The sequence below is a fragment of the Tamandua tetradactyla genome, chromosome 16, assembly GCF_023851605.1.
Source record: "Tamandua tetradactyla isolate mTamTet1 chromosome 16, mTamTet1.pri, whole genome shotgun sequence".
Classification (NCBI taxonomy): domain Eukaryota; kingdom Metazoa; phylum Chordata; class Mammalia; order Pilosa; family Myrmecophagidae; genus Tamandua; species Tamandua tetradactyla.
In genome coordinates, this window is record NC_135342.1 from 67,169,402 (window position 1) to 67,196,983 (window position 27,582).

Sequence of the window (27,582 nt, forward strand, 5' to 3'; positions counted from 1 at the left end):
CTCCCTATTCCAGAACGGCAGAGATGAAATTCTCTGAGTATACTGTTCTTTGATTTGTGTAATATTAATTTCCTAATACAGCAAAGTCTACAAGAACACATTAATAAGAGCAAGTTTCAATTTCTGATTCAATGGGATTAAATTCTGCCTCTGCTACTTTAAAGATTTGACTTTAGTATGTTACTTAAGGTTTCTTAAGGCTCACTTTTTCTTATTAAATAGAAATCATAATATTTCTCATCAGCTAATTGTGCACTTAAATGAGATAATGCAAGCAAAGGGCTTCTTTAGCACAGGACCTGGTACATGGTGAGCATTCAGTGAAATGTTAACTACTGGGTAAGTCTCTTATCCCTTCAGAACTTAGCCTCCTCGATTGTAAAATATGACTGATAAATCTTCACTTGCCCATCCTTACAAATGCTAGTAAAAAAGACAAGATTTGCTGAAAGCATGTTGAATTTTATAAAAACTACAAACAAGCACAAGTGTGGTTCTTATTTTTTTAATACATATATTTTTATGGAGAAATCTTCACACATAGTCCACCCATAGTATACAATCAGTGGCTCACAATATCATCACATAGTTGTGTACTCATCACTTCAAGTGTGGTTATTACAGTGATCAGTGGGCTTCATACATTTGAGCTGAATTTCAGAAATACCATCACTGGGCCTGGACACAAAGGTAGGGTCAGAGTGGCCAAAGCCCCATTTTATCAAACAAAAGATGTAGAGGTGGGCATCAGATAGGGACATATTTCAAGGGAATAAATCCTAAGGGAGAATAGTGTAGGGGTTCTGTTCTAGGAATGGAGGTGAGGGTGGGGAATCAGTAGTTTGATATTTGTGGCCATTGAACTTGCCTTGAAAAGTGTGTGAGACTAGTTACTATGCTGAGGCTAAGGGTGATAGACTGAAAGCACCTTTTTGTGACACAAGCTTTTATATTTTAACCTAATGCAAATTTCTAGTTGATTATTTTCCTTTAAACTTTAATGTTTATAAAAGTATAATCCAGATATTTACCTTCTCTGTGTGAGGTTTAGCTTTGTATGTGTGTTTTTTTGGTTTGTTTTGAGGTTTCATTTTGATCCTTGGTCTTGGTTGGGTTCTGTAACAATTAGCTATTGAAAAGCAAGGGGAGACTTAGGGGAAAAAAACTAAGATGAGAGTGCATATTTCTATTAGCATCTGACATGAACTGATTTGAGATGAAGTGTAGAGTGTAGGAACAGCTATTAAATATTTTAGATTAAAATTGCTGAAAGAAATTTTTAAGTTTCTTTGTTAGTCTGTTAAATCATGAAAGCGATTTAGGTTAATAAGGGATTACTATATGCCTTTAAAGACCAACTCTTGGGCACTGTGGGAGAAGACAGATATGAAAAGTACTCTAATAAGCTTTTGTAGTCTAGTAAAATTAACTGTTTTATCTTTTAAATCAGTTGGCTGTATCACATTTGAGAAAAATTTGAGTTTTAATTCTCACTAATGAAGTCTTATATGTAAGAAAATGATAAAACACTCAGAAAAGTCAGTACCAATCGAATGATTCACCACAACAAAGAGCACTGACTTGGAATGACCAACAAGAAAACATTTTCTCCTGGCTCTAGTGGAGGAATCCTGAGCCGGAACACACATGCTAAAATCATCCCTTAATATATCAGGAATCTAAGCTCCCATCCCTAACGGAATAGCTCTTTGGCACCCATGACAGTCATGGTACATTGCTACTGCAACTCAGAAATGAGTAGAATAGTTTCCCACTGGAAGAATGAGAATATAAGTACTCGTTTAGAATTAAGTAACACAACTGCTTTGAAATCTTTCCCCTAGGACCAAATATGGGGGGAAATGGTATATTTCTTTTGGTGGCTTTTAATAGTTATGGCAGGTAAGATACACTAACACTGGACCTGCTAACCTCTGTTCTTTCAGAAATTCTTTCAGAATTTCTCGGTTAGCACCTCATCATTATTACCTTAACAATTCTGTAAAAGAGCCATCCCATAAGGGTATACCTAAACTTCTGATGTGGCCCTTCCTTTGTAGCAAAGCTGGAGATATTTTTTTCAAGCTCTCGTCAGTTAGCCAACAATTGATCTCCTTTTATAATAGACAATTATTTAGCTTAATGTTGGTACCAAAGGGAGCATTTATGAGTGCCAAAATCATAGTCGTCTAATACGTGATTTTAAGGGGCCAGGAGACATTAGGTTCCAGAAGATGTCATAGTGTTCCAGACCATAAGTATTCTGGTGTATCTCTGTAATTTCTGTGCTGTTCTTGGCTGTCTTTGTAGTGCTTCTGTTCTCGGTAGCTCCGTAGGGCCAACACCACACTGGCACCATACATAATCACAAGAAGACAAGCAAAGGTGGCTGCTGCTCCGTCAGTGCCTGCCAGCTGGCAGTTCATCCAGGTGAGACCCTTGCGGGCATAGAGCCTCTCTCTGGTTTTGCAAGTGTCCGTGGAATTGATCTGCAAAGCCACATGGAGGTAAATGCCAATGCCTAGGCAGTAGCCCACTGCTGCCAGGAGGCTGAAGGTGGCCTCCATGAGGAGCCACTTCCCAGGCAGTTTTGTTAGACTCTTGGCTCCCTGGACCAAAACACCCATGGTGAGGACACCCAGCCCCAGAGAAACAGCCATGCCGCCATAGATAAGGGGTGCCCGAAGGACTGTGTACTGCTGGTCCAGCTGCCGAACCTGCTCCAGCTCAGTGCCCTCAAATGGTGAGTAATAGTTGTTCCCAAGGCCACCGCCGCTGGTAAAGCTGGCACTGAATCCAGCAAGGACAAAGTAGGAGGCCACGATACACAGGAGAACCATCCCATTCAATATCACCTCCACTATCTGTACCACACCTAAGAGGAGAGAGATTTGGAATTTAATGCTGGCATCACTTACCCATAAACCTGTCTAGCCAAAACCAGAGAAACACCATTAGCTGATTTTAAGGACATGGTCTGTGGTCTGTTTCAATGTTAACATCCTTGGTTGTTTTGCTTTTTCTTTCCTTTTTTTCCCCCTTTTTTTAAAAGAAGTATTCATATGTCAGAGCAAACGCTACTTTGGAAAACTGTTTAGCAATTTCTTAAAAAACTAAACATATGCTTACCATATGACCCAATTAGTCACAGTCCTGGGATTTATACCATAGAAATGAAAACTGGTGTCTACCCAAAAACGTGTACATGAACATTCATGGTAGCTTTATTTATAATAACCAAATGTCGGATGAACAGTTAAACTGGTATTATCTATAACGTGGAACACCATGCAGCAATAAAAATAATATACACAACTTGCATGGATTTCAAGGGAATTAAGCTGAGTGGGAAAAAAAAGCCTCAAAAGTTTACATACTGCTTTCTTTCTCCGCTGGCCCGCCGCGCGGCGCCCACGCCCCGCAGCAGCCGAGCCGCCCGCCCTCCTTCTCCCCTCTCTTTCTCCGCCGGCCCGCCGCGCGGCGCCCACGCCCCGCAGCAGCCGAGCCGCCCGCCCTCCTTCTCCCCCCTCCTCCCCCTCCTGCTCCGGCTGCTCTCCAACCACCACGGTGCCCTCTTCCCCCGCCTTCACCGTGCTCCTCCGCCACCAGCCTCGACAGCCTTGCCGCCCTCACCTTTCCTCCTCCAGAACAGCTACTGGGGGAGTGGAGATAATACAGAGCAGCTCCCGGAGCCACGAGGGAGATCAAAGGGACAGCGTACCCCATCCTGGAACGTCTGACTATCTGGGAGAACCAGCTCCGGTGAGATCACCAAGGGGCACGGGCTTTCCTGGGTGGGACGGCAAGCAACCGGAGTCCCTCCCTTCCACCTTCCCGGGCCAGCTGGTAGAATTGGACAGGCGGTCCCCTAAGGCCGCGGCGGCTGGTGCCCCCACTACACGAGGCCCCCCGGAACAAGTGAGATAGTTGGGTCGGAAATCCCGAGACTGCGGAGAACAGTGACTGGGGGATCCCTTCCAAACACGTGACTCCCCCGTCGGCTGGGAACAGTGCACTCTCCCGGGCTGCGACAGCTGGCGCCCTCCCGCCACGCTTGGTGCCCCGGGCCGACTGGCTAATTTGGCCGGACGCTCTCCTGTGCTGCGACGGCCAGCGACCCTCCCTGCGTTTGGAACCCCGGGCCGGCTGGCATTCTTCCAAGACGCTTCGGCTGCCGAACCTCCCCTACGGCGAGAGTTTTCCAGAGTTGAGGGACCCACAGCAACTTTCGCTGGTGGAACCCACAGACAGGCGTGTGCCACGAGCGCCACCTACTGGGCAGGATAGGAAGAACAGAACCCAGAGATTGCACAGAAAAATCTTTCAACCTGTGGGGTCGAACACCTGGGGAAATCTGACTAAATGCCCAGACGCCAGCAGAAGATAACGGATCACGCTCAGAAAACTGAACATATGGCCCAGTCAAACGAAGAAACCAATAGTTCAAATGAGATACAGGAGCTGAAACAACTAATGCTGAATATACGAACAGAAATGGAAAACCTCTTCAAAAACGAAATCGATAAATTGAGGGAGGACATGAAGAAGACATGGGCTGAACATAAAGAAGAAATAGAAAAACTGAAAAAACAAATCACAGAACTTATGGAAGTGAAAGATAAAGTAGAAAAGATGGAAAAAACAATGGATACCTACAATGACAGATTTAAAGAAACAGAAGATAGAATTAGTGATTTGGAGGATGAAACATCTGAATTCCAAAAAGAAACAGAAACTATCTGGAAAAGAATGGAAAAATTTGAACAAGGTATCAGGGAACTCAAGGACAATGTGAACCGTACAAATATACGTGTAGTGGGTATCCCAGAAGGAGAAGAGAAGGGAAAAGGAGGAGAAAAACTAATGGAAGAAATTATCACTGAAAATTTCCCAACTCTTATGAAAGACCTAAAATTACAGATCCAAGAAGTGCAGCACACCCCAAAGAGATTAGACACAAATAGGCGTTCCCCAAGACACTTACTAGTTAGAATGTCAGAGGTCAAAGAGAAAGAGAGGATCTTGAAGGCAGCGAGAGAAAAACAATCCGTCACATACAAGGGAAACCCAATAAGACTATGTGTAGATTTCTCAGCAGAAACCATGGAAGCTAGAAGACAGTGGGATGATATATTTAAGTTACTAAAAGAGAAAAACTGCCAGCCAAGACTCCTATATCCAGCAAAATTGTCCTTCAAAAATGAGGGAGAAATTAAAACATTCTCAGACAAAAAGTCACTAAGAGAATTTGTGACCAAGAGACCGGCTCTGCAAGAAATACTAAAGGAAGCACTAGAGACAGATACAAAAAGACAGAAGAGAGAGGTATGGAGTAAAGTGTAGAAAGAAGGAAAGTCAGATATGATATATATAATACAAAAGGCAAAATGGTAGAGGAAAATATTATCCAAACAGTAATAACTCTAAATGTCAATGGACTGAATTCCCCAATTAAAAGACATAGACTGGCAGAATGGATTAAAAAACAGGATCCTTCTATATGCTGTCTACAGGAAACACATCTTAGACCCAAAGATAAATATAGGTTGAAAGTGAAAGGTTGGGAAAAGATATTTCATGCAAACAACAACCAGAAAAGAGCAGGAGTGGCTATACTAATATCCAACAAATTAGACTTCAAATGTAAAACAGTTAAAAGAGACAAAGAAGGACACTATATACTATTAAAAGGAACAATTAAGCAAGAAGACATAACAATCATAAATATTTACGCACCGAACCAGAATGCCCCAAAATACGTGAGGAATACACTGCAAACACTGAAGAGGGAAATAGACACATACCATAATAGTTGGAGACTTCAATTCACCACTCTCATCAATGGACAGAACATCTACACAGAGGATCAATAAAGAAATAGAGAATCTGAATATTACTATAAATGAACTTGACTTAACAGACATTCATAGGACATTACATCCCACAACAGCAGGATACACCTTTTTTTCAAGTGCTCATGGATCATTCTCAAAGATAGACAATATGCTGGGTCACAAAGCAAGTCTTAACAAATTTAAAAATATTGAAATCATACACAACACTTTCTCGGATCATAAAGGAATGAAGTTGGAAATCAATAATAGGCGGAGTGCCAGAAAATTCATAAATACATGGAGGCTCAACAACACACTCTTAAACAACAAGTGGGTCAAAGAAGAAATTGCAAGAGAAATTAGTAAATACCTAGAGGCAAATGAAAATGAAGACACAACATATCAAAACTTATGGGACGCAGCAAAGGCAGTGCTGAGAGGGAAATTTATTGCCCTAAATGCCTTTATCAGAAAAGAAGAAAAGGCAAAAATGCAGGAATTAACTGTCCACTTGGAAGAACTGGAGAAAGAACAGCAAACTAATCCCAAAGCAAGCAAAAGGAAAGAAATAACAAAGATTACAACAGAAATAAATGAAATTGAAAACATGAAAACAATAGAGAATATCAATAAGACCAGAAGTTGGTTCTATGAGAAAATCAACAAGATTGATGGGCCCTTAGCAAGATTGACAAAAAGAAGAAGAGAGAGGATGCAAATAAATAAGATTAGAAATGAAAGAGGAGACATAACTACTGACCTCACAGAAATAAAGGAGGTAATAACAGGATACTATGAACAACTTTACGCTAATAAATACAACAATTTAGAAGAAATGGACAGGTTCCTGGAAAGACATGAACAACCAACTTTGACTCAAGAAGAAATAGACGACCTCAACAAACCAATCACAAGTAAAGAGATTGAATTAGTTATTCAAAAGCTCCCTAAAAAGAAAAGTCCAGGACCAGACGGCTTAACATGTGAATTCTATCAAACATTCCAGAAAGAATTAGTACCTACTCTCCTCAAACTCTTCAACATAATCGAAGTGGAGGGAAAACTACCTAATTCATTCTATGAAGCCAACATCACCCTCATACCAAAACCAGGCAAAGATATTACAAAAAAAGAAAACTACAGACCAATCTCTCTAATGAATACAGATGCAAAAATCCTCAATAAAATTCTAGCAAATCGTATCCAACAACACATTAAAAGAATTATACATCATGACCAAGTAGGATTCATCCCAGGTATGCAAGGATGGTTCAACATAAGAAAATCAATTAATGTAATATACCACATCAACAAATCAAAGCAGAAAAATCACATGATCATCTCAATTGATGCAGAGAAGGCATCTGACAAGATTCAACATCCTTTCCTGTTGAAAACACTTCAAAAGATAGGAATACAAGGGAACTTCCTTAAAATGATAGAGGGAATATATGAAAAACCCACAGCTAATATCATCCTCAATGGGGAAAAATTGAAAACTTTCCCCCTAAGATCAGGAACAAGACAAGGATGTCCACTATCACCACTATTATTCAACATTGTGTTGGAAGTTCTAGCCAGAGCAATAAGGCAAGAAAAAGAAATACAAGGCATCAAAATTGGAAAGGAAGAAGTAAAACTATCACTGTTTGCAGACGATATGATACTATATGTAGAAAACCCAGAAAAATCCACAACAAAATTACTAGAGCTAATAAATGAGTACAGCAAAGTAGCAGGCTACAAGATCAACATTCAAAAATCTGTAGCTTTTCTATACACTAGTAATGAACAAGCTGAGGCGGAAATCAAGAAACGAATCCCATTTACAATCGCAACTAAAAGAATAAAATACCTAGGAATAAATTTAACCAAAGAGAAAAAAAACCTATATAAAGAAAACTACAAAAAACTGTTAAAAGAAATCACAGAAGACCTAAATAGATGGAAGGGCATACCGTGTTCATGGATTGGAAGACTAAATATAGTTAAGATGTCAATCCTACCTAAATTGATTTACAGATTCAATGCAATACCAATCAAAATCCCAACAACTTATTTTTCAGAAATAGAAAAACCAATAAGCAAATTTATCTGGAAGGGCAGGGTACCCCAAATTGCTAAAAACATCTTGAGGAAAAAAAACGAAGCTGGAGGTCTCGCGCTGCCTGACTTTAAGGCATATTATGAAGCCACAGTGGTCAAAACAGCATGGTATTGGCATAAAGATAGATATATCGACCAATGGAATCGAATAGAGTGCTCAGATATAGACCCTCTCATCTATGGACATTTGATCTTTGATAAGGCAGTCAAGCCAACTCACCTGGGACAGAACAGTCTCTTCAATAAATGGTGCCTAGAGAACTGGATATCCATATGCAAAAGAATGAAAGAAGACCCATCTCTCACACCCTATACAAAAGTTAACTCAAAATGGATCAAAGATCTAAACATTAGGTCTAAGACCATAAAACAGAGGAAAATGTTGGGAGATATCTTATGGATCTTACAACTGGAGGTGGTTTTATGGACCTTAAACCTAAAGCAAGAACACTGAAGAAAGAAAGAAATAAATGGGAGCTCCTCAAAATTAAACACTTTTGTGCATCAGAGAACTTCATCAAGAAAGTAGAAAGACAGCCTACACAATGGGAGACAATATTTGGAAACGACATATCAGATAAAGGTCTAGTATCCAGAATTTATAAAGAGATTATTCAACTCAACAACAAAAAGACAGCCAACCCAATTACAAAATGGGAAAAAGACTTAAACAGACACCTACCAGAAGAAGAAATACGGATGGCCAAGAGGCACATGAAGAGATGCTCAATGTCCCTGGCCATTAGAGAAATGCAAATCAAAACCACAATGAGATATCATCTCACGCCCACCAGAATGGCCATTATCAACAAAACAGAAAATGACAAGTGCTGGAGAGGATGAGGAGAAAGAGGCACACTTATCCACTGTTGGTGGGAATGTCAAAGGGTGCAACCACTGTGGAAGGCAGTTTGGCGGTTCCTCAAAAAGCTGAATATAGAATTGCCATACGACCCAGCAATACCATTGCTGGGTATCTACTCAAAGGACTTAAGGGCAAAGACACAAACGGACATTTGCACACCAATGTTTATAGCAGCGTTATTTACAATTGCAAAGAGATGGAAACAGCCAAAATCTCCATCAACAGAAGAGTGGCTAAACAAACTGTGGTATATACATATGATGGAATATTATGCAGCTTTAAGACAAGATAAACTTATGAACCATGTAATAACATGGATGGACCTAGAGAATATTATGCTGAGTGAATCCAGCCAAAAACTAAAGGACAAATACTATATGGTCCCACTGATGTGAACGGACATTAGAGAATAAACTTGAAATATGTCATTGGTAACAGAGTTCAGCAGGAGTTAGAAACAGGGTAAGACAATGGGTAATTGAAGCTGAAGGGATACAGACTGTGCAACAGGACTAGATACAAAAACTCAAAAATGGACAGCACAATAATACCTAATTGTAAAGTAATCATGTTAAAATACTGAATGAAGCTGCATCTGAGCTATATGGTTTTTTTTGTTTTTGTTTGCTTGTTGGTTTGTTTGTTGTTGTTGTTTTTTACTATTACTACTACTTTTATTTCTTTTCTTTATATTAACATTTTATATCTTTTTCTGTTGTGTTGCTAGTTCCTCTAAACCGATGCAAATGTACTAAGAAACAATGATCATGCATCTATGTGATGATGTAAAGAATTACTGAGTGCATATGTAGAATGGTATGATTTCTAAATGTTGTGTTAATTTCTTTTTTTTTTCTTTCCGTTAATAAAAAAATAAATGGTAAATCTGGTATTGATGCCATTTAAGGATCACTTTACTTGCATAAATCTATGAAAGGAAAAAGCCAAAATAAAGATATATTCCCATCTCCAAGAGAAACTTGGAAAAAAAAAAAAAGTTTACATACTGTATAATTCTGTGTATGTAACATTCTCAAAATGACAAAATTATAGAGATGGAAAACACGTCAGATTACCAGGGCATAGGGATGAGTGAGGGTGGAGAAGCAAGGGGGTAGGGGATGGGTGTGGGCTCTAAGAGGGAGTCCCTGTGGCACTGAAGCAGTTCTGTATCTTGATTGTGGTGGTGGTTACGTGAATCTGCACATGTGATAACACTGCACAAAACTCTACAAACACACACAGATGCATGTAAAACTGGTGAAGTCTGAAAAAGCTGTGGATTCGCCCAACGTCTTTGTCCTGGTTTGATATTGTACTGTAGTTATGCACGATGTTACCACTGGGAGAAACTGAGTTAGAGACACACAGGATTTCTCAGTACCTCTTTTACAACTTCCTGTGAATCTATATTTCAAAATGAAAAGTTTGGAAAATTAAAATGACATAAAAAAGATATAAAGTGAGAAATTACTCTCTTGGCCCCAATGACCTGTTTTCCCCCTCATGCCACTTTTATTCATTTCTAGAATAACTTTCAAGTGTTTCTTTATAAAAATAAAAGCATGTATACTCATGTGTTTTTGTCCTCCCTCCTTCTTTTTTTTACAGAAGGATGCCAGATACACTGTTCTGCATCTTGCTTTCTTCAGTAGCATGTCCTACAGATGTTTCCAGGTCAGCTCCCACAGAGCATCCACATTGTTTGTAATGTGGCCTCTGGCCCCTTCGTGTGGATGCACCGTTTGTTCAGCCACGATCCTCCTGATGGAGGCATGCGAGCTTCTTATAAGTGTAAGGAACCCACAAAGGCCATGAGGCAGCAGAAGCCAATTGTTCTTGTCCAAAGTCAGTTTTCATTTGTCACTGGCAGAGGCCCTGGACTCTTCTTAGCTGTATTCTGGAGGTCTCTTGCCATTCCCCCGAGATTCAAAGATGAGAATTAAAAACCGCATGTGGAGTCAGAACATCAAGTTCAAGGTCCTGCTCTTTACTGCCTTGTGACCTTGCCCAAGTCATGCAATCTAAGATTCAAACAAACTATACTTGATCTAACAAACGAAGGCAATGCCTGCCTGTCTTAACCTACAGGGCTGTGATGGGGCTCAAATGAAAGTATATGAAAATGCTTTGAACCAAACAGATGGTGATGCTACTCAGTAATATTTATAAAATTGAAGGGGATTAGTGAGAGATTTAAGAAAAAAGGGGGCCAATTTATGAAAAGTGTGGTTTCCCAGAAACCAGGAAAACCCTCTAATATGCTCGGGGGTCCTAGGAGTCCCACACAGTTTATAAATGGGGCAGTTCAAGACCATATCTCTAAAAGCAGCAGTCACGGGGCTTGCTGATCCTATCTTCTGCTAGGGCCACACGAATTCCTGGGAGGTCCATGGGACATAGCAGTCAAGGGCTCATTTAGTTAAGAAGCTACATTACTCCTACTTAAAAGAGAAAATAAATCAGACAAAAACTCTCCATTCTGCTGAGACACTGTAAGCTACTGGACATTCTTTCCCTTCAGCAAAGTGAGTGAACTGACCCAGACTGTGTCCTAATTCATGCCTGGTGATGGCTATCTCTCCCACCAAAAACCTTTCTCTACCTTGGTTTTCCCCCTGCATGTATGTTGCTATCTCACTTCCTGAAAGAAGACAGCCATCCTGTGCAGGGTGTAGAAACCTGAACGTTTTCCTTCTGGGACAGATCTTGCCAAAACAGTCAAGTCACATTCCATGCAGCACGTCTGCTTGGCTGAAATGAAATAACTCTAGATCTTGTCAACAACCCTCTTTGCTGACTGCAACAATTGAGAGAAATAATGGTCTTCTGCCAGGTCACATGATATTGGGAATGTCGAAGGTAATATGGACACTGAATTTTTTTTTTTCCCCACATGGGTAGGCACCGGGAAACGAGCCCAGGTATCTGGCATGGCAGGCGAGAACTCTGCCACTGAGCCACCGTGGCCTGCCCATGGACACTGAATTTTATCACCAGATAGTCTTAGCTATCAATAACAGACCCAAGTATTCCCAAGCATGCCATTAGGGCAGGAAACACATATGGGGAAAAGAAAAAGGGTGACTATCGGTGCTAGCAGTTTATTTACATGGTGGGATAGGACACATCTGGAAAGCCTACAGGGTGCAGAGGGCCCTGTAGGAGGAAGTGGAAACTCTGAAACAGAAGCTTTCTGGGTGAAGCTGTTTTTGTGGGTAATCATTAATCCTCTGCTTAATTATACATCTACTTTTGCCTTTGCATTATCAATGTGGTCCTGAGAAATCTGAGATCAAGTCAAATTTTTTATTTTTTATTTTTCTAAAATGCAGTCAAACCACACATAAAATAAATAAAATTCTCCTTCCCTCTAGAATCTAATACTATTAATACTCTTACATATTCAAAAAATTTTCTAATCATATGCAAGCATATATATATATATATATATGCTTTTCTAACTCAAATGGAGCTTTCAAATACATTGCTATATTTAAAAGAATAGTATTATAAATGTATTGTAAAGAAAACCAGCATCTCCAAATTAAATTTTTATTTGAATTTTTATTGGATTCATAAAAAGCAAAGAATGTACCAAGAATATATTTTAATGTTCCATAAGTTGCAATTTAATGTGCGATAAGAACCCAGGAAGTTGTCTGGTCAGAAGTAACAGATCCTTCTGCTGGGGAAGATTTTAAATTCTTTTATTCTGGATGGATCCTGCATTCCTGATGTCAGGTTTAATTCTTCGCACAATGGCACATTTACAAGAGGTACAAAACACTTATTGAGCTTTCCAGGCAACTATTGTAGAATTGTTTCTTTACAACCCAGTGATTTAATCTGACTTCTTTCCTCAGCTCATGCCTACCTCCAACTTAAATTTTGCAGGAGTAGCCTCCCCAGAGACCCCAGTCCCTCCACCTAGAACATTAAGGACTTGGAAGGACTGGAGAGTTCAGTATGGAAAAAATCTGAGCTAATTCTGCTCAGGATATCTATGGTTAGAAAACTTTAGTTCAAAATGTTGTCTCATGTCTATGTGAGTTTAATGAATTTAGAAGATAAGGTTCTTCAAATTCACCTGATTATCTCCCTTTATTTAACAAGACATGCACTTTTCTGTAGCACTTGTTTTTCCCCATGGGTTTTTGTTACTGTTGTAATTATCATTAGTCCCTGAGCAACTGAGGATCCAGAAGCCAGAGCCCACATCAGTGACACCACTGCAGGCAACTGGAGCTACAGCCACAATATCAAAGCTGGCTCGTTATTTTTCAAGTGCCGGCAAGTTCCCCCAACAAAGTGTTCTTGTGAAAGAGAGCAGTTTAGGGTCACTTCCATCACTTTCATTTAGCAGAGCATTTTAAAAAGTCTAAAACATTTCTGCTGGCTTTTATTTCAGCTGCCTGACTTTTCGGTAACCCCTGAAGGCCAGGACAGCCCCCAGGGCGAAGGCTCCAATGCCCAGAATGGCAAAGATGCCAGCACCTATGTCTCCCCCATGGAAGGTGCAGCCGAAGCCACTGTACCCTTTGCTTTGGTAGAGGGCCTCCCTCTTATGACACACAGGAGAGTTGTAGGCAGCAGAGAGGTAGTGGAAATAGAAATACAAAGCAGGGATGTAGGCACCAGCAACGAGCACGTGCAGCAAGCCTTCAATCACCAGCCACGGCGGGCAATGCCATGGGACCCGCAGGATGCCCAGGATGATGAAGAGGCAGCAGAAGGCCATGAGGGCTCCACCATAGGCCATTGCCGCGGTCACCATGGGCAGCTTTAGCTGGTAGAACTGGACATCCAACTGTTGGGCTTTCTCCCCGTCGGCACCATTGAAACCACTGTAAGCCCCTCCGAACTGATAGTAGTAAATGCCCCCCAGGCTGGTAATGCCTGTGTATCCCCCCGTGGAAGTGTAAGAGACAGAGCTGCAGGCCAGGATCAGCAAGTTCAGGAGAACCTCCAGCATCTGGCAGCAGGCTGCAAAAGAAGGGTGTGTTACCATATTGGGAGACGCGGTTACACCCTTGGAGATTCTCCCAACTTGAAGCTCACAATCTGTCTCTGTTCTGGCCCCTTGGTGGCCTGCGCAGCACAAGCTGCATCACCAGCATTGGATGAGAGCAGGGAACTGCGGTTTCCAGAATGCTGCCAGAAATACTTGAGACTGACAGGGGTAACTCTTAAAAGAGCAAAGCAGCCTCCCCAGGAGAGTCTCAGGAATATGGTAGAAGAAAGCAAGCCAGTTAGCAGAAAGAAATCCCTCATTTGGAAGGGTAAGCACATGTCCTACTTTCCATCAGGAAAACAAACAAAAAGTCTTCTCTTTATATGTATTTATATATGCTATGGCTATCTTCAATTCGAAAGGGGACTTTTTCCAAAGTTCAAAGAAAATCATAATATAGAACTTAAAAAAAAATGAAGTTAGAAAAAAGTATGGATGATATATAACAGAATGTTAACTGTGGTTCATTTGTATTAGAAATATGACAAAGAAATACAAGTTTTAAGTTAAGTTAATTAAAATCCATAATGCTTGCTGAATTAAAGATATATATTTGTTTCATTTGTTGATTTTAACTCAATAAATATGGTTTAAAGTTTAACTTCATTTTCTTTACTCTCCCAAAAGAGCTGTGATAGTTTCACAGGGCTGGATTCTTTCAGGGTCCTCAACTTTCTTATATTGGACAAGAAACAGCTCCAGCTCTTTCACCAAAGCTGGGCACTTTTCTTAAGATCACCTTTATTGAGATGTAACTTAAACACAATAAAACTTACCCACATTAAGTATATGGTTTGATACGTTTTAACAAATGTATATACCATGTAATCCTAATCAAGATCCAGACTTCCATCTACCCAAAAAGTTTTCTAGAACCCCTTTGCAGCCAATCCCTCACCTTCGTCTTCAGACAATCACTTATTTGCTTTCTGTCATTCTGAATTAGTTTGGCCTTTTATAGCAGTCTTTTATTAGTCTGGCTTCTTTTGCTTAGTATAATGTAAATCTGGGTGCTTTTGAGCTGGAAATTGTATTTGTGAAAGGTTCCGGCAGATATGTGAGCTGACTCTGGACCAGGCTGTGAACATCTCTCTGGTTCTTAAATAATCAGATTTTTGTGCCTGGTTCTAACTGGCCTCTTTGTGAAGCTGTATTATGTACACCTACACATTCTCTAATTAAAACGATTTCTCGCGTATTATCCTTACATTCTACAATTTTCCTCCTGAATGCAAATAGCTTTAGTTTTCTTTAATTTTGAAAGTGACACATGCCTACAGCAAAAAAAGAAAACGTGAATAAAAGGGAAACATATAATTACATATATATACATTTTCAACCAATACAAACTAACCACCAGGGATAAGGGATATGGGATGTTTTGGGTTTTCTTTTTTTGTGTGTCTAGCTGATAATTTTCTTTGTGGAGCAAAGAAAATGGTCTAAATTATGTGTGACAATGATTGCACAAGTGATGACACCATGAGATAGTGACTGTTTACTTTGGATAGAATATATAATAAGTGACTATATCTCAGTAAAATCTACAAAAACAAACAATTAACCACTGTGAGCATTATTATTTATTTCTGGACTTCCCTTCATATATTCATAATTTTTGTTTTTAGGTAAGAACAGGGTCCTTGTCTATCTACTATTCTATAACCAACATTTTTTTTCACTTAACAGTATAGTGTGAAAATTTTCTGGGTCAGTAAAAATACTTCATAATTTTAAAGGATATATAAAATACCACAATTAATTTAAATAATTCCAACATAAAGAACACTCAGACTCTCCCAATGTTTTGCTATGTGTTTGGCAGAGTTTCTTATAGAGTCTGGGCCCACACTTTATTCTTGTTTTGGCTTTAGTAGAAATAGATGGCATCAATGGACTCGGGGGAAGGGGGGATGTCAAGTGCTATTAGGTTTTTTAAATAAAGCTCCAAGGCTTTCCAGGTCTTCGATGTACACCAAGAAGCCCTCCTTGCCCCTTTTCAAGGAGCAACACTGAATCAGCAGCCCTCTCTCTCATAAGAACCAGTAAATCTTTTCTAGGTCATTCTTTTCTCTGACTCTGGCTTAATCATTCACGTCTTTAACACTGTTAATGACTTTATACTCAAAGTCAATCATGGGATGAAACTTTGACATCAGCTCAGTCTAGATAAGTCCTGAGTTAAGGTATTAAATAAGCGTTTTTAAAAAGGGGGTTGTGGACTGGCAACACTGGCTCAGTGGCAGAGTTCTTGCCTGCCAAGCCAGAGACTTGGGTTCGATTCCTGGTGCCTGCCATTGCGGAAAAAAAAAGGGGGGGGGGGGGCGGTTAAAAATCTGAGAAGACAGTATGGTAGCCCATGGCAAACTCTGGACTCTGTCCTATAACTATTTGTTGAAGAGTGTTTTGAAAACTACTGCTTTTTCCTTTCTTTGCTTTGTATATATGTCATATTAAACAAGAAAAAAAGTTTAAAAATTAAATTAAGAAAAGGGGGGGGTTGAGAATGTAGGTTTCAAAAAAATCATTACTTTCTGTCCTGAACCTTTTCAGCATGATTACAAGTAAAAGCTCCTGGTAATGGGAAGTCTGCTTTTCCTCTGTGGACTTGAATGGACGGCCCATTTAATAACTCTAGCTTCACATTCCTAATCAGGAAATTGTCCCCCTCAAATGCAGATATAAAACACTCTTGAAACCTAATCTCAAGGTTTACAGGTATAAACAAGCATTGCTGACTACAATGATTACAAACTTCTTAGGAGAAAAATTAATTGAACTTTCAAAGATGCTTTATGGGTAATGTTAGAAGCTGAATGCAAATCATGTTTGAGCATTAAGAATCTAAGGGGAAAGGGAAAGAACAAAAGGAAAAGGGGAAGCTGCTTCAAATGCAAACTAGAGGAGATAGACTGGTGAGCAGGGAAACCTTCTCACAAGGGAACTTGTAAGGCCTCATTTCTCCCTCCAAATACCAAATGAGCATAACCTACAGACACACAGGAGTCTCTGGCGACCCATGTGCACTTTGTGACATTTATACTAGCTTTTTTACCTGCTCTTTATCCTCACCCTCTAAAGATTTTCATATCTGAGCGGTCTTGCCTATAGATGTGAATTTGGGGTGGTCTCTTTTGATTAGTATATATCTTCAGTGTTTCATTGAACTTCCTAAGAGTGAATCATGGCCCCAAAATTCAGGGCCTCCATAGGGGGTTAAAGAGGTCCATAGCTGCCCTCCCGGCTTTGCAAGTTTGCTGGGGGAGGAGATGATCTCACTGATAAGGAAAAGTCACAAAAGATCTACTCTAAGGCTGGGCTAAAATCTTTTGGTGACCTTTCACTAGGCCTTTATTTTCTACTTGAGACAAGTTCCTGGTGTTTAATGATTGTTTCTCTCAAAACAACGAGGTATTGTATATTTTATATGGGTCTCTTTATAAGCCCTTATTTGTTAGCTTCCCACTACTGAACCATCTTTTCTCTCAACTCAGAAACCTAAGCTCCAGGCTCAAAGCCAAACAGCCAGAAGCAATCAAGGCTAAATCAAAGTGTGATGTGGTTGAAAGTCTCAAGCCCTGCCCTCTTCCCCTTGGTAAATTAATCACAGAAGAAAAAACTCTGCAGAAAAACCTGTTAACCAGCCCCTGGTTAGTTCTGTTGTTTATATCAAAAAAGGAGAAAGGTCAAGCAAGTAAACCATTTCCAGTTTTTGAGTCAGATTCTGTTTCAATTTCAGCTCTTTCATTTACCAGCTGTGTAACTGTGGGTAACTTACTATACCTCTCTGAGCCTCAGGAGTTGAGAGAATGAAAAGGCAATGAAATGAGGTGGTGCCAGCATAAGTAAAGGAGAGTGAGGATCCTTGTACCTTGTACCTTGCCCAAAGCCCTTTAATGAAAGTTCCTTATAATCATCTATTGTAATCTGCCTAAGACACAGTTTCAGTATGAGTTCCATGATTTCTCTCCCTTAGGCTGAGATATTTTCATTTTTAATCATCTGAAGTTGAGGAAGTTTCTCACCAAGTCATGTGAGCCTAAGGGCTCACCCTGACAAACCAGGTTTTCTTCATTGCTGGCTAGGCTGGACAGGTGCTAATATGGGAATCTTGGGAAGCCACCTTCAGGTTGACACATGATGTTATCAACTGCAGTGTTTTTCAAGCTGCAGGTCATAATAAGCATGATTTATGTATGCCTTTTTTTTTCTTTTCTTTTTTTTTGCATGGGCAGGCACCGGGATCGAACTTGGGTCTCTGGCATGGCAGGTGAGAATTCTGCCACTGAGCCATTTATCACACCGCCCTGTGCATTTGTTTTTAAGGAAACAGCATAGAATGGAAAATATCAGAGCACTTAATATGTAATAGGGTAAGAACTGTATCGTGACATTTTGTTTCAGTATGTGTGTATTCTTGGTCTTATATAGATCTTATATGTAAAAAAAATTATTTCCTATTGTCTTAGTCAAAAACGTTCAAAAGACTGACAGAGTGTGTGGGCATCAGATATCCAAGGAGACCGTCTGATGTTGTCCACGTGGCTTGAGCCACACTCCAGTGCTCCCTCCAGGTGATTTTCCCTCCCTTCCCCACCTTGCCAGATTTCTGGCAGCTCCCAGCCGGCAGCACAGGTCACTGCAATTCTACCTGGAGCCTGAAAGTTGCTGCATGACCGCTGCTTGCCTTGCCAGGCGCCCGGAGACATTTAAGGAGAAGCATGGGAAATCTAGCAGCAGTTTTCAGACCATCCCACCTTTTCTCAGGAAATGAAAACCTTGTACAGGTATGGAAACTAAAACACTAGGAACCAAAAGGGAAGTGTGCTGCATTTCTGCTTCCATAACTTGGACCTCCCCCTCCAGAACCACAAGCAACAATAAATGGTCACAGTGCCTGCAAAATGGCTCACCTCTCCCCGTGCACAAATATCTGCATTTGTGGCATTCCAGGAGTCCTTCGGCCTCTGACTGGTAATATTCCACTTCTTCCTGTGTAGGCCTGGGGTTCGAAGGCAGATAGCTCCCAGAAACTGGTTCGCTATAACCCCAAAACAAAGACATTAGGGAACCTAAAACTCAATGGTGCGTTCAGTATTAGAACCCTTGGCTCCTCATGCTGGACCCAAACATTAAAGAATAGGCAAAACAGAAATAAAATTTGCCACAGTGTTTCACAGTTAAGAGACTCCTCTGGTTGAGCAACCCACACAGGACATCCGAACACCTGTCCAAACTCTGCTAGCCTGCCGTATGCCTGTAATCCGGGAAGCCTGAGAAACTGCCTTTGGTGCTGGTGGGTGAGCTGGCAGGAGCTATCTAACCTGGTGGCTGAGCAGCCTACTTGGCTAGCTTGAGTCCAGACTTCTTCAAAAGTAGTTTCCATTCACAAGACAGACATCCAAGCTGGCATTCTCTTCCATCCTTACCCTTGGAAAGAGCTGAAACAGCAATAGTTCTTTAGGCAAATATGGGTGACACAGATGACTTCTGACATCTTCATATCATCTCTTCCTCTTCCCCTGACAGCCGCAGTCTCCCCTCCTCTACCACTGCCACATTATCTAATATATTCTGTCTTTAGCCAGGGTAGAAGGTAGGGACTGCATCGCTTTGCTGGGCTCCAGGGATCTTTCTAAAACACAGACCTCAGCATGTCTCTCTTATGTTTGACAGCCTTAAACTCCTTGGCCCTCGGATGAAGTCCAAACATTCAGCATGGCACGGGAGGCTCTTGCTCCTCTCTTCACATTCACATCTTCCCCCTCAAAGACTCAGCCAAATGAACTGCCCCCTGTACCCCTGCTCTCCCAAGCGTCTGCATTACTGTGGAAGCTACGCTTAGGCGGGAACACGTTTCATCGTCCTCCCTCAGCCTCCCCCTTGTTTACTCCTTCTCCAGAACCCAGTTTGAGGGTTCTGCAAAACTTTCCTGAGCCCATTTAGGAGTCCAGTTCTGTTCTCTCTGAATCCATGTGATTCCTACAGCAGCACGTTTCACACTGCCCTGCAACTGGCCATTTATCCGTCGGCCTCCTAAACCAGACTGTGAATCCGGTGAGAGTAGATCACTGTAGCCCCAAACCCAAGGGCCAGTCCATTAAATAAAAGCTTGCTAAATGGAAGAAAGACGGAAATAAAATGCCCTTTGGTTTCAAACCACCAACTGGCTGTGAGCAAACGAAGCAAAAGTATTGTCTTCACTTGCTTTGGTGGGGTGGGGAGGCAAAGAACTGGGTGTCCAGTTCATTAAAAAAAAAAAAAGTACCTCTGTTTTAATGCAAGATGGTTTTAGTTGGGAAACAATGGCCAGTGCCTGTATCTGGGAGCATCCTTTGTCATGCTAGTTGGTTTTAGATAATACAACATATTTCTTTCCCACTGTGTGGACACAACAGGCAGAGACTTGGCTTAACCCTCCAAGTCCCACAGTGAGAGGGGCCTGAGAGAAGGTGGGCATCACCCTGTTTGCCTCCTTGTTTGCCTACATAAACTCAGAGCAGGCAGGGGCGATACCCTATCTGTTCTCAGTTCCTGGGGTATAACGTGCACATTCAATAAGATTTGTGGAATTGGATGGAAAGTTTGATGAAAAAGAGAACAATTCCTAGGGGTGGGGGGGGGGTGGGGGCTGGAGGCCTCTCCTTCCCCTTCCAAGGCCATCCTCTCCTAGCACAAAACCTTCCAGCCCAACAAGAGGCTCTCAGCTCACAAGGGCTTATGGGAATTGCTGTACTCTACAAGGCAGGGATGACTAAGTTTGCTCATTCCGGAGAGCGAAGGTCGCAAACAATATGGGATTTGAAAGAGGCTGTCCAGAAAGACCTCCCTGACCAAAGGGGAAAAAAAATCTCTGCACTGTAGCTGGGAGTTTTTGGTAGATTTCTAGTTTTTTAGTTAAAGGTGTGGATTCTCCCAGTTGTATGCATTTGAAATGCATATACCCCCAAGGAGGGGAATCATATTAACCTCTTAGCCCATTAACCTCTTGGCTGACTAAAGCAGACCTCAGCCACCAGGGAACTGGACTTTGAAAGTCGGGGAAAGCTGGTTTTTGGGACACAGGACGAGGGACTGGTGCCGGAAGGGGAGGTCCTGAGAGCAACTGGGGAGTAGCGGTGTAGGGAGGAGCTGCAGGCTACCCTCACCTACCTAGTCTCCTTTCCTCCCCTTCCCTTCCCAGAAGATTCCTCTTCCTCTTTACCTGACGCCCCGACCCACTGCTAACAAGGTGATTTCTACTTGTTAATCGGGTTTGGCCAAAAGATAGGGGGGCGCCGTGGGGGTCCCTTCCCTCCCAGGTCACCTCTAAGAGCGCAAAAGGGAGGGATGCCACTGTCTTGCTTTAAACCAGCTTCCTGAGGACCAGCAGCCGCGTGAAGGAGGTGGGGGTGGCAGAGCAGCGCAGACTGGCCCTTGGCCCAGCCTTCCTCCGGCCGAAGGCCCGGCCCCCGGGCCCGGGAGCGCCCCCTCACCTCGCCTCGCCTCGCCTCACCTTTCCAGCCCTCGGCGTCCGAAGCCCTCCTTCCTCTGGGGCGGCGGCTCCGCGGTCTCCCACGCCGAGGGCCAGGGGGCCGGGGCCGCGTCCCGGGGGGATCCTCGAGGCCCGTCCCGCGTCCGGCTTTGGCGGGACTGTTCCCAAACTGTTTGTTCATCCGGGCGATGGCTCCCGACCCTGCGTCCGTCCTGGCGGGGCTCTCGGCCCCTCCCCCTGCCCGGGTCCGCGCGCCGATCCCCGTCTCTGTCCCTGCGCCGGTCCCCGCGTCTGTCGCGCTGTCGCTCGGGGTAGCGGTCTCGCTCCGACCGCGGCTGCCGACCCGGGTCCCGCTCTCTCGGACGGGCCCGCGACTCGCGAGTCCCCGACGACTCTTCCATGGCCGGGCTTCGCGTCCCCGCCCGGGAGCGACCCGAGGGCAACAACCTGCCACAAGTTTCCCGGGCAGGTGGCCAAGCCCGGGGGTGGGGCGGGGCGGGAAGCGCACCTGCGCGCACGCGCGGTAGCCCCCTCGGCTTGTGGAAGAGCGCGCGCCAGCAGGGGGCGCGCCGGCAGGGGGCGCGCCGGCAGGGGGCGCGAAGAGCAGCTGTGCGCCGCATGTCCCGTGGGGCCGACCGCGGCGTTTCCAGGCCCGGGGAGAGGCTGGTGAGTGTGTGGGGAGAGGTGTGGCGGGGATGGGGGTGGGGGGTAAAGGCAGGGGGAGAGGGAGCAAGTCGCTGCCGTAAGCCCAGGGTCCATCCACCGTGCCTGGTCCCTTCTGAAGTATCCCCTCGGTGACCCAGCCAAGTGGGCGGCCCAGGGAAGCGAACACCCGCCACCTCAGGGCTCAACTTCTTCAGCATCTTGGGGTCGCTCTCCGAGAGCGTGAGGCACATCCACCCACTGCCCGCCCATCCACCTATCCACTGTCCCTCCCTCCCTCCTTCTCTCAACTGCTGTCCTTGCGGTGACTATGTCGCAGGGTGGCTCGAGGCCAGTTCATCCATTGCAATAGTCACAGGCTTACAAGACATTTTGAAAAAAATGGGGAATGGCAGAATTGACAGCTTTCTATTTTGCCAGGTAAGGGTACTTAAAAACCCATAAGGCTGCGAAGTCTTTCAACAAGTGTTTGGGCAGCTCCTGTCTGTAGAGGGCGCTGGAGAGACCCTGGCGAACCGCGAGCTCGATGGGAGCCGCCCCTGCGGGCAGTAATCAAAGGAGGCGATGTCTACACTTGAGCAGGAGGAAAGCAGGGTTCTTTCTGTAGCTCTAACAACACGACGTTTGAGTTGAGACCTGAATGTTGAGGCAGCTTTGAGGATGGCTGAGAGAATGTTACAGAAAGAGAAGATTCTAAGAGCAAGGGGGTCGCACTGCAGGATTCTGAGAAGAGTGACTTGATCTGATTTAAAATATTGAAAGATCATTCTGGTTTCTGTGAGCGAGTTAGAAGAAGAGAAGAGTGGGGAAGCTACTGATGTGCCAGGAGGGGGGTGCTGGTGTCTGTGGACCATCTCTTGTAGTTTACAGGATGGATTGGATGTGAGGGAGTGCCAGGGTGGGTGTGGTACCGTTTTCTGAGATGGGAAAGACAGGAGAAAACCAGGTTTGGGGGAAAATTGAAAAATCCCATTCTGGGCAGTCTAAATATCTGGTGTGAACAACTCCAGCCTTTTTGCCACGAGTGGAGAGGATGGGGCCAAATCCTAAATCCTTCTGCAATGTTTATTAAGACCCTGTTCTGAGCAGGAGACAGCTATGGTTAGTAGAGGGTCATGGCCTTCAAAACTGCCTTAGTCCTAAACCCTGGAACCTGTGAATGTGTTACCTTACATAATAAAAGAGGTTTTCCTGGGTGATTAAATTAGGGATCTTGAAATGGGGAGCGTATTCTGGATTATCCAGGTGCGCACAATGTAATCACAAAGGTCTTTATAAGAGGGAGGCTGTAGGGTCAGCGAAGGAGGTGAGGACAGAAGCAGAGGTTAGGTTCCGCAAGCTGAGGAATTTCAAGTGGTCCTAAGAGCTGGAAAAGGCAAGGAACAGATTCTCTCCTTTTTGTTTGGTTCTGTATAATTATTTTCTTTGGTCCTAATAATGATAATTACTCGTTATTATCATTTTGCCACCTTTGTCCTACCAGTCTCTCCATAGACATAACATTTTCTGATGAAACACCTGAATGTAAGTTCCAGACACGTTACTCGTTAGCACGTATCTCCAAAGAACAGCATCTCTTCCATACCCACATTGTAATGATCACAATGCAGATATTTTATTTTGCTGTGTTATATAATCTATACATCCACATTTTCCCTATTGTCTCAATAATGCCTTTTATATCTACTCCCCCCACTTTGGATCCAGGATCCAATCAAGGATTATTCATGGCATATAGTCATCATTGTCATGTCTCTTTAGTTTCCTTTACACCTACTTTAATCTGCAGCAGTTTCCCAGCCTTCCCCCCCATTCAAATCTTTGACACTTTGAAAGAGTCTAGTTCAATTATTTTCTTCAGACTGTTTCTTAATTTGAATTTGACTATTTGTTTATTCATGATTAAACTCAGGTTAAACATTTCTAGCAAGAATATAAAAATAGGTGATATTGTGTCTTTCTTGGTGCCTCCTATCAAGAGGCAGATGTCAGTTTGCTCCATAATTGTTGATTTGAAATTTTATCACTTGGTTAAGGTGATGTCTGCTAGATTCTGTATTCTCTATTTATTACAAAGTTATGGTTGCAAATGTTGTAAACTTATCCCCCTACCCTTGCTTTTTAAAGTGTCTGTTATGATCACCCTGCAGAAGCAGGATGGACTCCCACCCATTAAAATTTTGGTTTGGATGTCAAGAATGATGATGCCACACATACACAAAGAGAACATGAAAGGTTTATTGCTCACATAGTGAGTGTCTCTGGGGACAGCAGAAAAGGTCGTCTGCAGCTGTGTGTATCCCAGAAGAACATGGTCTTAAATCTAATCCATTCTTGTGGGTTTAAACCCATTGTAAGTAGGACCTTTTGATGAGGTTACTTCATTTACAGTGTTTCCCAGGCATGATGGGGCTTAATCCTATTAATGGAGTCCTTTATAAGAGAACAAAAATCAAACCGAGAGCATCGTGAAAGCAAGACACTGGAAGCAAGATACTGAAATCAACAGACCCAGAAGAGAAGGGAGAGACCAGCAGATGCCCAGCCTTGTGGCTTGTCATGTGCTTTAGTTTGTTAAGCTGTTGGAATGCACTATACCAGAAATGGAATGGATTTTAAAAAGGGATTTTATTAAGTTTCAAGTTTATAATCCTAAGGCCATGAAAATGTCCAAACTGAGGCATCCAGAAAAAAATTCATTAACTCCAAAGAAAGAGCTGATGAAGTTCGGAGTTTGTCTCTCAGCTGGAAAGACACAAGGTGATGCCTGCTAGCTTTCTGTCCTCACTTCATAAGGCTTCCCCAGGGTCCTTTTCTTTCTACATCTCCAAAGGTCTCTGGCTGTGTGGGCTCTGTTGGTTCTGAGCTTTTTCCAAAACAGTTCCCTCTTAAAAGGCTCCAGTAAGCAACCCTACCTTGAATGGGTGGGGACACATCTGCATGAAGACCATTTAATCAGAAGTTACCACCTACAATTGGGTGGGTCACATCTCCACGGAAATGATAAAAAAGACCCCACCCAGCAATACTGAATGAGGATTAAAGATCATGGCTTTTCTGGTGTATCCGACAGTTTCAAACAGGCACACCATGTGACAGATAAGTCCAGAATCACTGCCCACTGGTCTTCAGGAAGAAAGTATCACCCTGATGATCCCTTGATTTGAACATTTTCCATTCCTAAACTCTGAGCGAATAAATTCCCATTGTTTGGGGTGGGCCGCGGTGGCTCAGCGGGCAAAGTGCTTGCCTGCTATGCCGGAGGACCTCGGTTCGATTCCCGGCCCCAGCCCATGTAACAAAAACGGAGAAACAGAATACAATAAAACAAGAAAATGTTTAAAAATGTTTCCCTTTCTTCCTTCCTTCCTTCCTTCTATCCTTCCTTCCTTCTCTCTGTCTTTCCTTTAAAAAAAAAAAAAAAAAAAAAAAAAAAAATTCCCATTGTTTAAGTTGCACCATTTTATGGTATTTTCTTGGAGCAGCCTAGGAAACTAAAACTGTTCCAAGTTGGTCCAACATTGGCTTGAGAGAGTAGGGAGGGGTGACTGGCTTTGGGTTTTGTTGTGACTGGGGGATGGGACTGGGGTGATAGTTCTTCCATGAGACTGGAGCTGTTGTGCTTTCTACTTTCCACCAGCTCCAAAGGAAGGAGTAGCTCGGTTTTTTTTTTTTTTATCACCTTGTCCAGATGTGGACAGAAGGGTAAAGAAGAGTGGTGGGGCTTGAAAGCTGTCAGTCCAACACCAAATATGGAGTGAGACTCTTTATTACAGTATTGCTGTAGACTTACTAATTTCTTTCCTAACAATATGTTGCAAGTGTTATTATTCTTTTTTTTTTTACTGAAATTGGCCAAATTTAGTCGAGGGAAATCCTTCAAGCTGCCTCCTGTGTACATTTGACATCAAGAGAAATACCCGGATATGTCTATCAGTTGTTGTGGCTTCCTCTTGTCCCTGAACTGCTTTCCCTTCTAGCCTTAACTTGCTTCTCACTTGGAGATCCCACTTCCCCTTGATATGCCCTCAAGTGGAAAATGCTCCTTCCTAAACCTGCTTAGGATTGTTCTGCTAGCTCCCAAAATCAGAACAATCATCCTTTCCTCACAGTGAACTGTTTTTTCCATCAAGGCATGTTATAGTTAGGTTATAAGTTTGGCTGGATGAACAAGAAAGTCAACAAAACAGCACCTTAAATGAGATAGAAAGGGATTTCTCTCTTAGAAAAGTCTAGACTGATCTACCGGGGACACTCCAAGGAGGTGTTTGCTGGAGGTTTCTGAGAATAAAATGCCCTCTGTTCTAGTTTGCTAGCTGCCAGAATGCAATATACTAGAAACGGAATGGCTTTCAATAAAAGGGGATTTATTTAGTTAAAGTATAGTTCTTCAGAGGAAAGGCAGCTAACTTTCAACTGAAGTTCCTTCTTACGTGGGAAGGCAGGACGATCTCTGCTGCCCATCTCTCCAGGCCTCTGGGTTCCAACAACTTTCCCAGGGGTGATTCCTTTCTGCATCTCCAAAGGCCTGGGATGAGCTGCAAGTGATGAGATGAGGTATGCTGAGCTGCTTGGGCTGTGCTATGTTGAACGCTCTCATTTAAGCACCAGCCAATTAAATCAAACAACATTCATTACAGCAGGCACACCTCTTAGCTGACTGCAGATGTAATGAGCAACGGATGAGGTTCACGTACCGTTGGCTCGTGACCACAGCCACGGAACTAGATACCTTCACCTGGCCAAGTTGACAACTGAATTAACTACTACACCATCTTTCTTTTGGGGAGCTACCAGAAGAGAAGCCTTCTTTTTCTCTGGATGATGCAAGATAAGAGTGCTGCAGCCATGCAGACACTGTCACTGCCACGAGGGATCCAGGCTGAGACCAGAGCAGGCACACAGATGGGGTCAGGGCTGAGAGAGCAAAAGACAATAGAGTTAGAGACCTAATGATGCCGTGAACATCAGGAGCAGACTGTGCCTTAAGTCTTCCGTCACTGGGCTTTCAGGGCTTTGAGCCTGATTCCAAAACAAATTATACTACAAAATTGGTTCCACTTTGAGGCTGTGTCAGTCAGTCATGGAGTCTGCCCTGAGTTGGGGTTTGAGGGATTAGAGTTTCCAGGCAAGGTGGCTCTCTGTTGGGTAGAGGGCAGTTTTCCATAGAAGAGGGCACTGTGAATTGTCATCAGTCAACATCGTGGCAGCTGGGGGATGGGCGCACCTGCAGGTAAAGGAGATACACCTCCGCTTCCACAAATTATCATGTAATGATTTCCTTGTAAATCATTCTAGGCTGGTTTATGTAAATACAAGCAAAGCAAATGTATTACACCCACCCCCCTCAAACTCCCACACTTTACATAAGAGGTATACGCTGTTCTATACCTTGCTCTTTTCACTTAATTTAGCTTGGAGATCTTTCCATATCAGTAAAAAAGTGTATTCATTTGTTTTCTTCAAGCTGCATTGTCTGGATGTATCAGAATTTATTTAATCAGTCCTCTCTTGATGGAAATTTAGGTTATTTCCAATCTTTTGCTATTATAAACAAACTTTACAAACAACCTTGTACATAACATCATTTTGCATGCCCACACCTACACCTGTAGGATAGAGTCCC

The 27,582-nt window shown here is 42.8% G+C and overlaps 2 protein-coding genes across 6 annotated transcripts in view; one reads left to right on the top strand and one right to left on the bottom strand.

Moving 5' to 3' along the window:
* Positions 1-489: 489 nt before the first annotated feature.
* On the bottom strand, positions 490-21,775 carry MARVELD3 (MARVEL domain containing 3). 2 transcript variants are annotated; one of them, XM_077132942.1, is made up of 3 exons: positions 21,315-21,775; positions 18,733-18,860; positions 490-2,875 (listed from the first exon to the last, which is right to left on the bottom strand). In XM_077132942.1, exons 1-3 carry the CDS (start codon positions 21,692-21,694, stop codon positions 2,238-2,240), a joined length of 1,146 nt encoding a protein of 381 aa, XP_076989057.1. In that variant the 5' UTR covers positions 21,695-21,775; the 3' UTR covers positions 490-2,237. The 2 variants fall into 2 exon arrangements, with proteins under 2 accessions (XP_076989057.1, XP_076989058.1); XM_077132943.1 differs by lacking the exon at positions 490-2,875 and adding an exon at positions 12,353-13,791.
* The window catches only part of TAT (tyrosine aminotransferase), a 69,828-nt gene continuing 63,203 nt past the window's right edge, over positions 20,958-27,582 (top strand). For 2 of the 4 annotated variants that reach the window (XM_077132938.1, XM_077132939.1), the window contains exon 1: positions 20,958-21,050. The gene's annotated coding sequence lies outside the window, so the exon portion shown is untranslated. Of the gene's footprint in view, positions 21,051-21,915; positions 21,960-27,582 lie in introns of those variants that run through there. The other 2 variants (XM_077132940.1, XM_077132941.1) reach the window with 2 other exon arrangements.

Coding starts and splice junctions, on each gene's coding strand:
- MARVELD3 (XM_077132942.1), bottom strand. CDS start 21,694: ATGGAAGAGTCGTCGGGGACTCGCGAGTCGCGGGCCCGTCCGAGAGAG. Junction 18,861..21,314: donor GGACGCCGAGGGCTGGAAAG/GTGAGGCGAGGC, acceptor TTGGGGTTATAG/CGAACCAGTTTCTGGGAGCT. Junction 2,876..18,732: donor ATATTTGTGCACGGGGAGAG/GTGAGCCATTTT, acceptor CTCTCCTCTTAG/GTGTGGTACAGATAGTGGAG.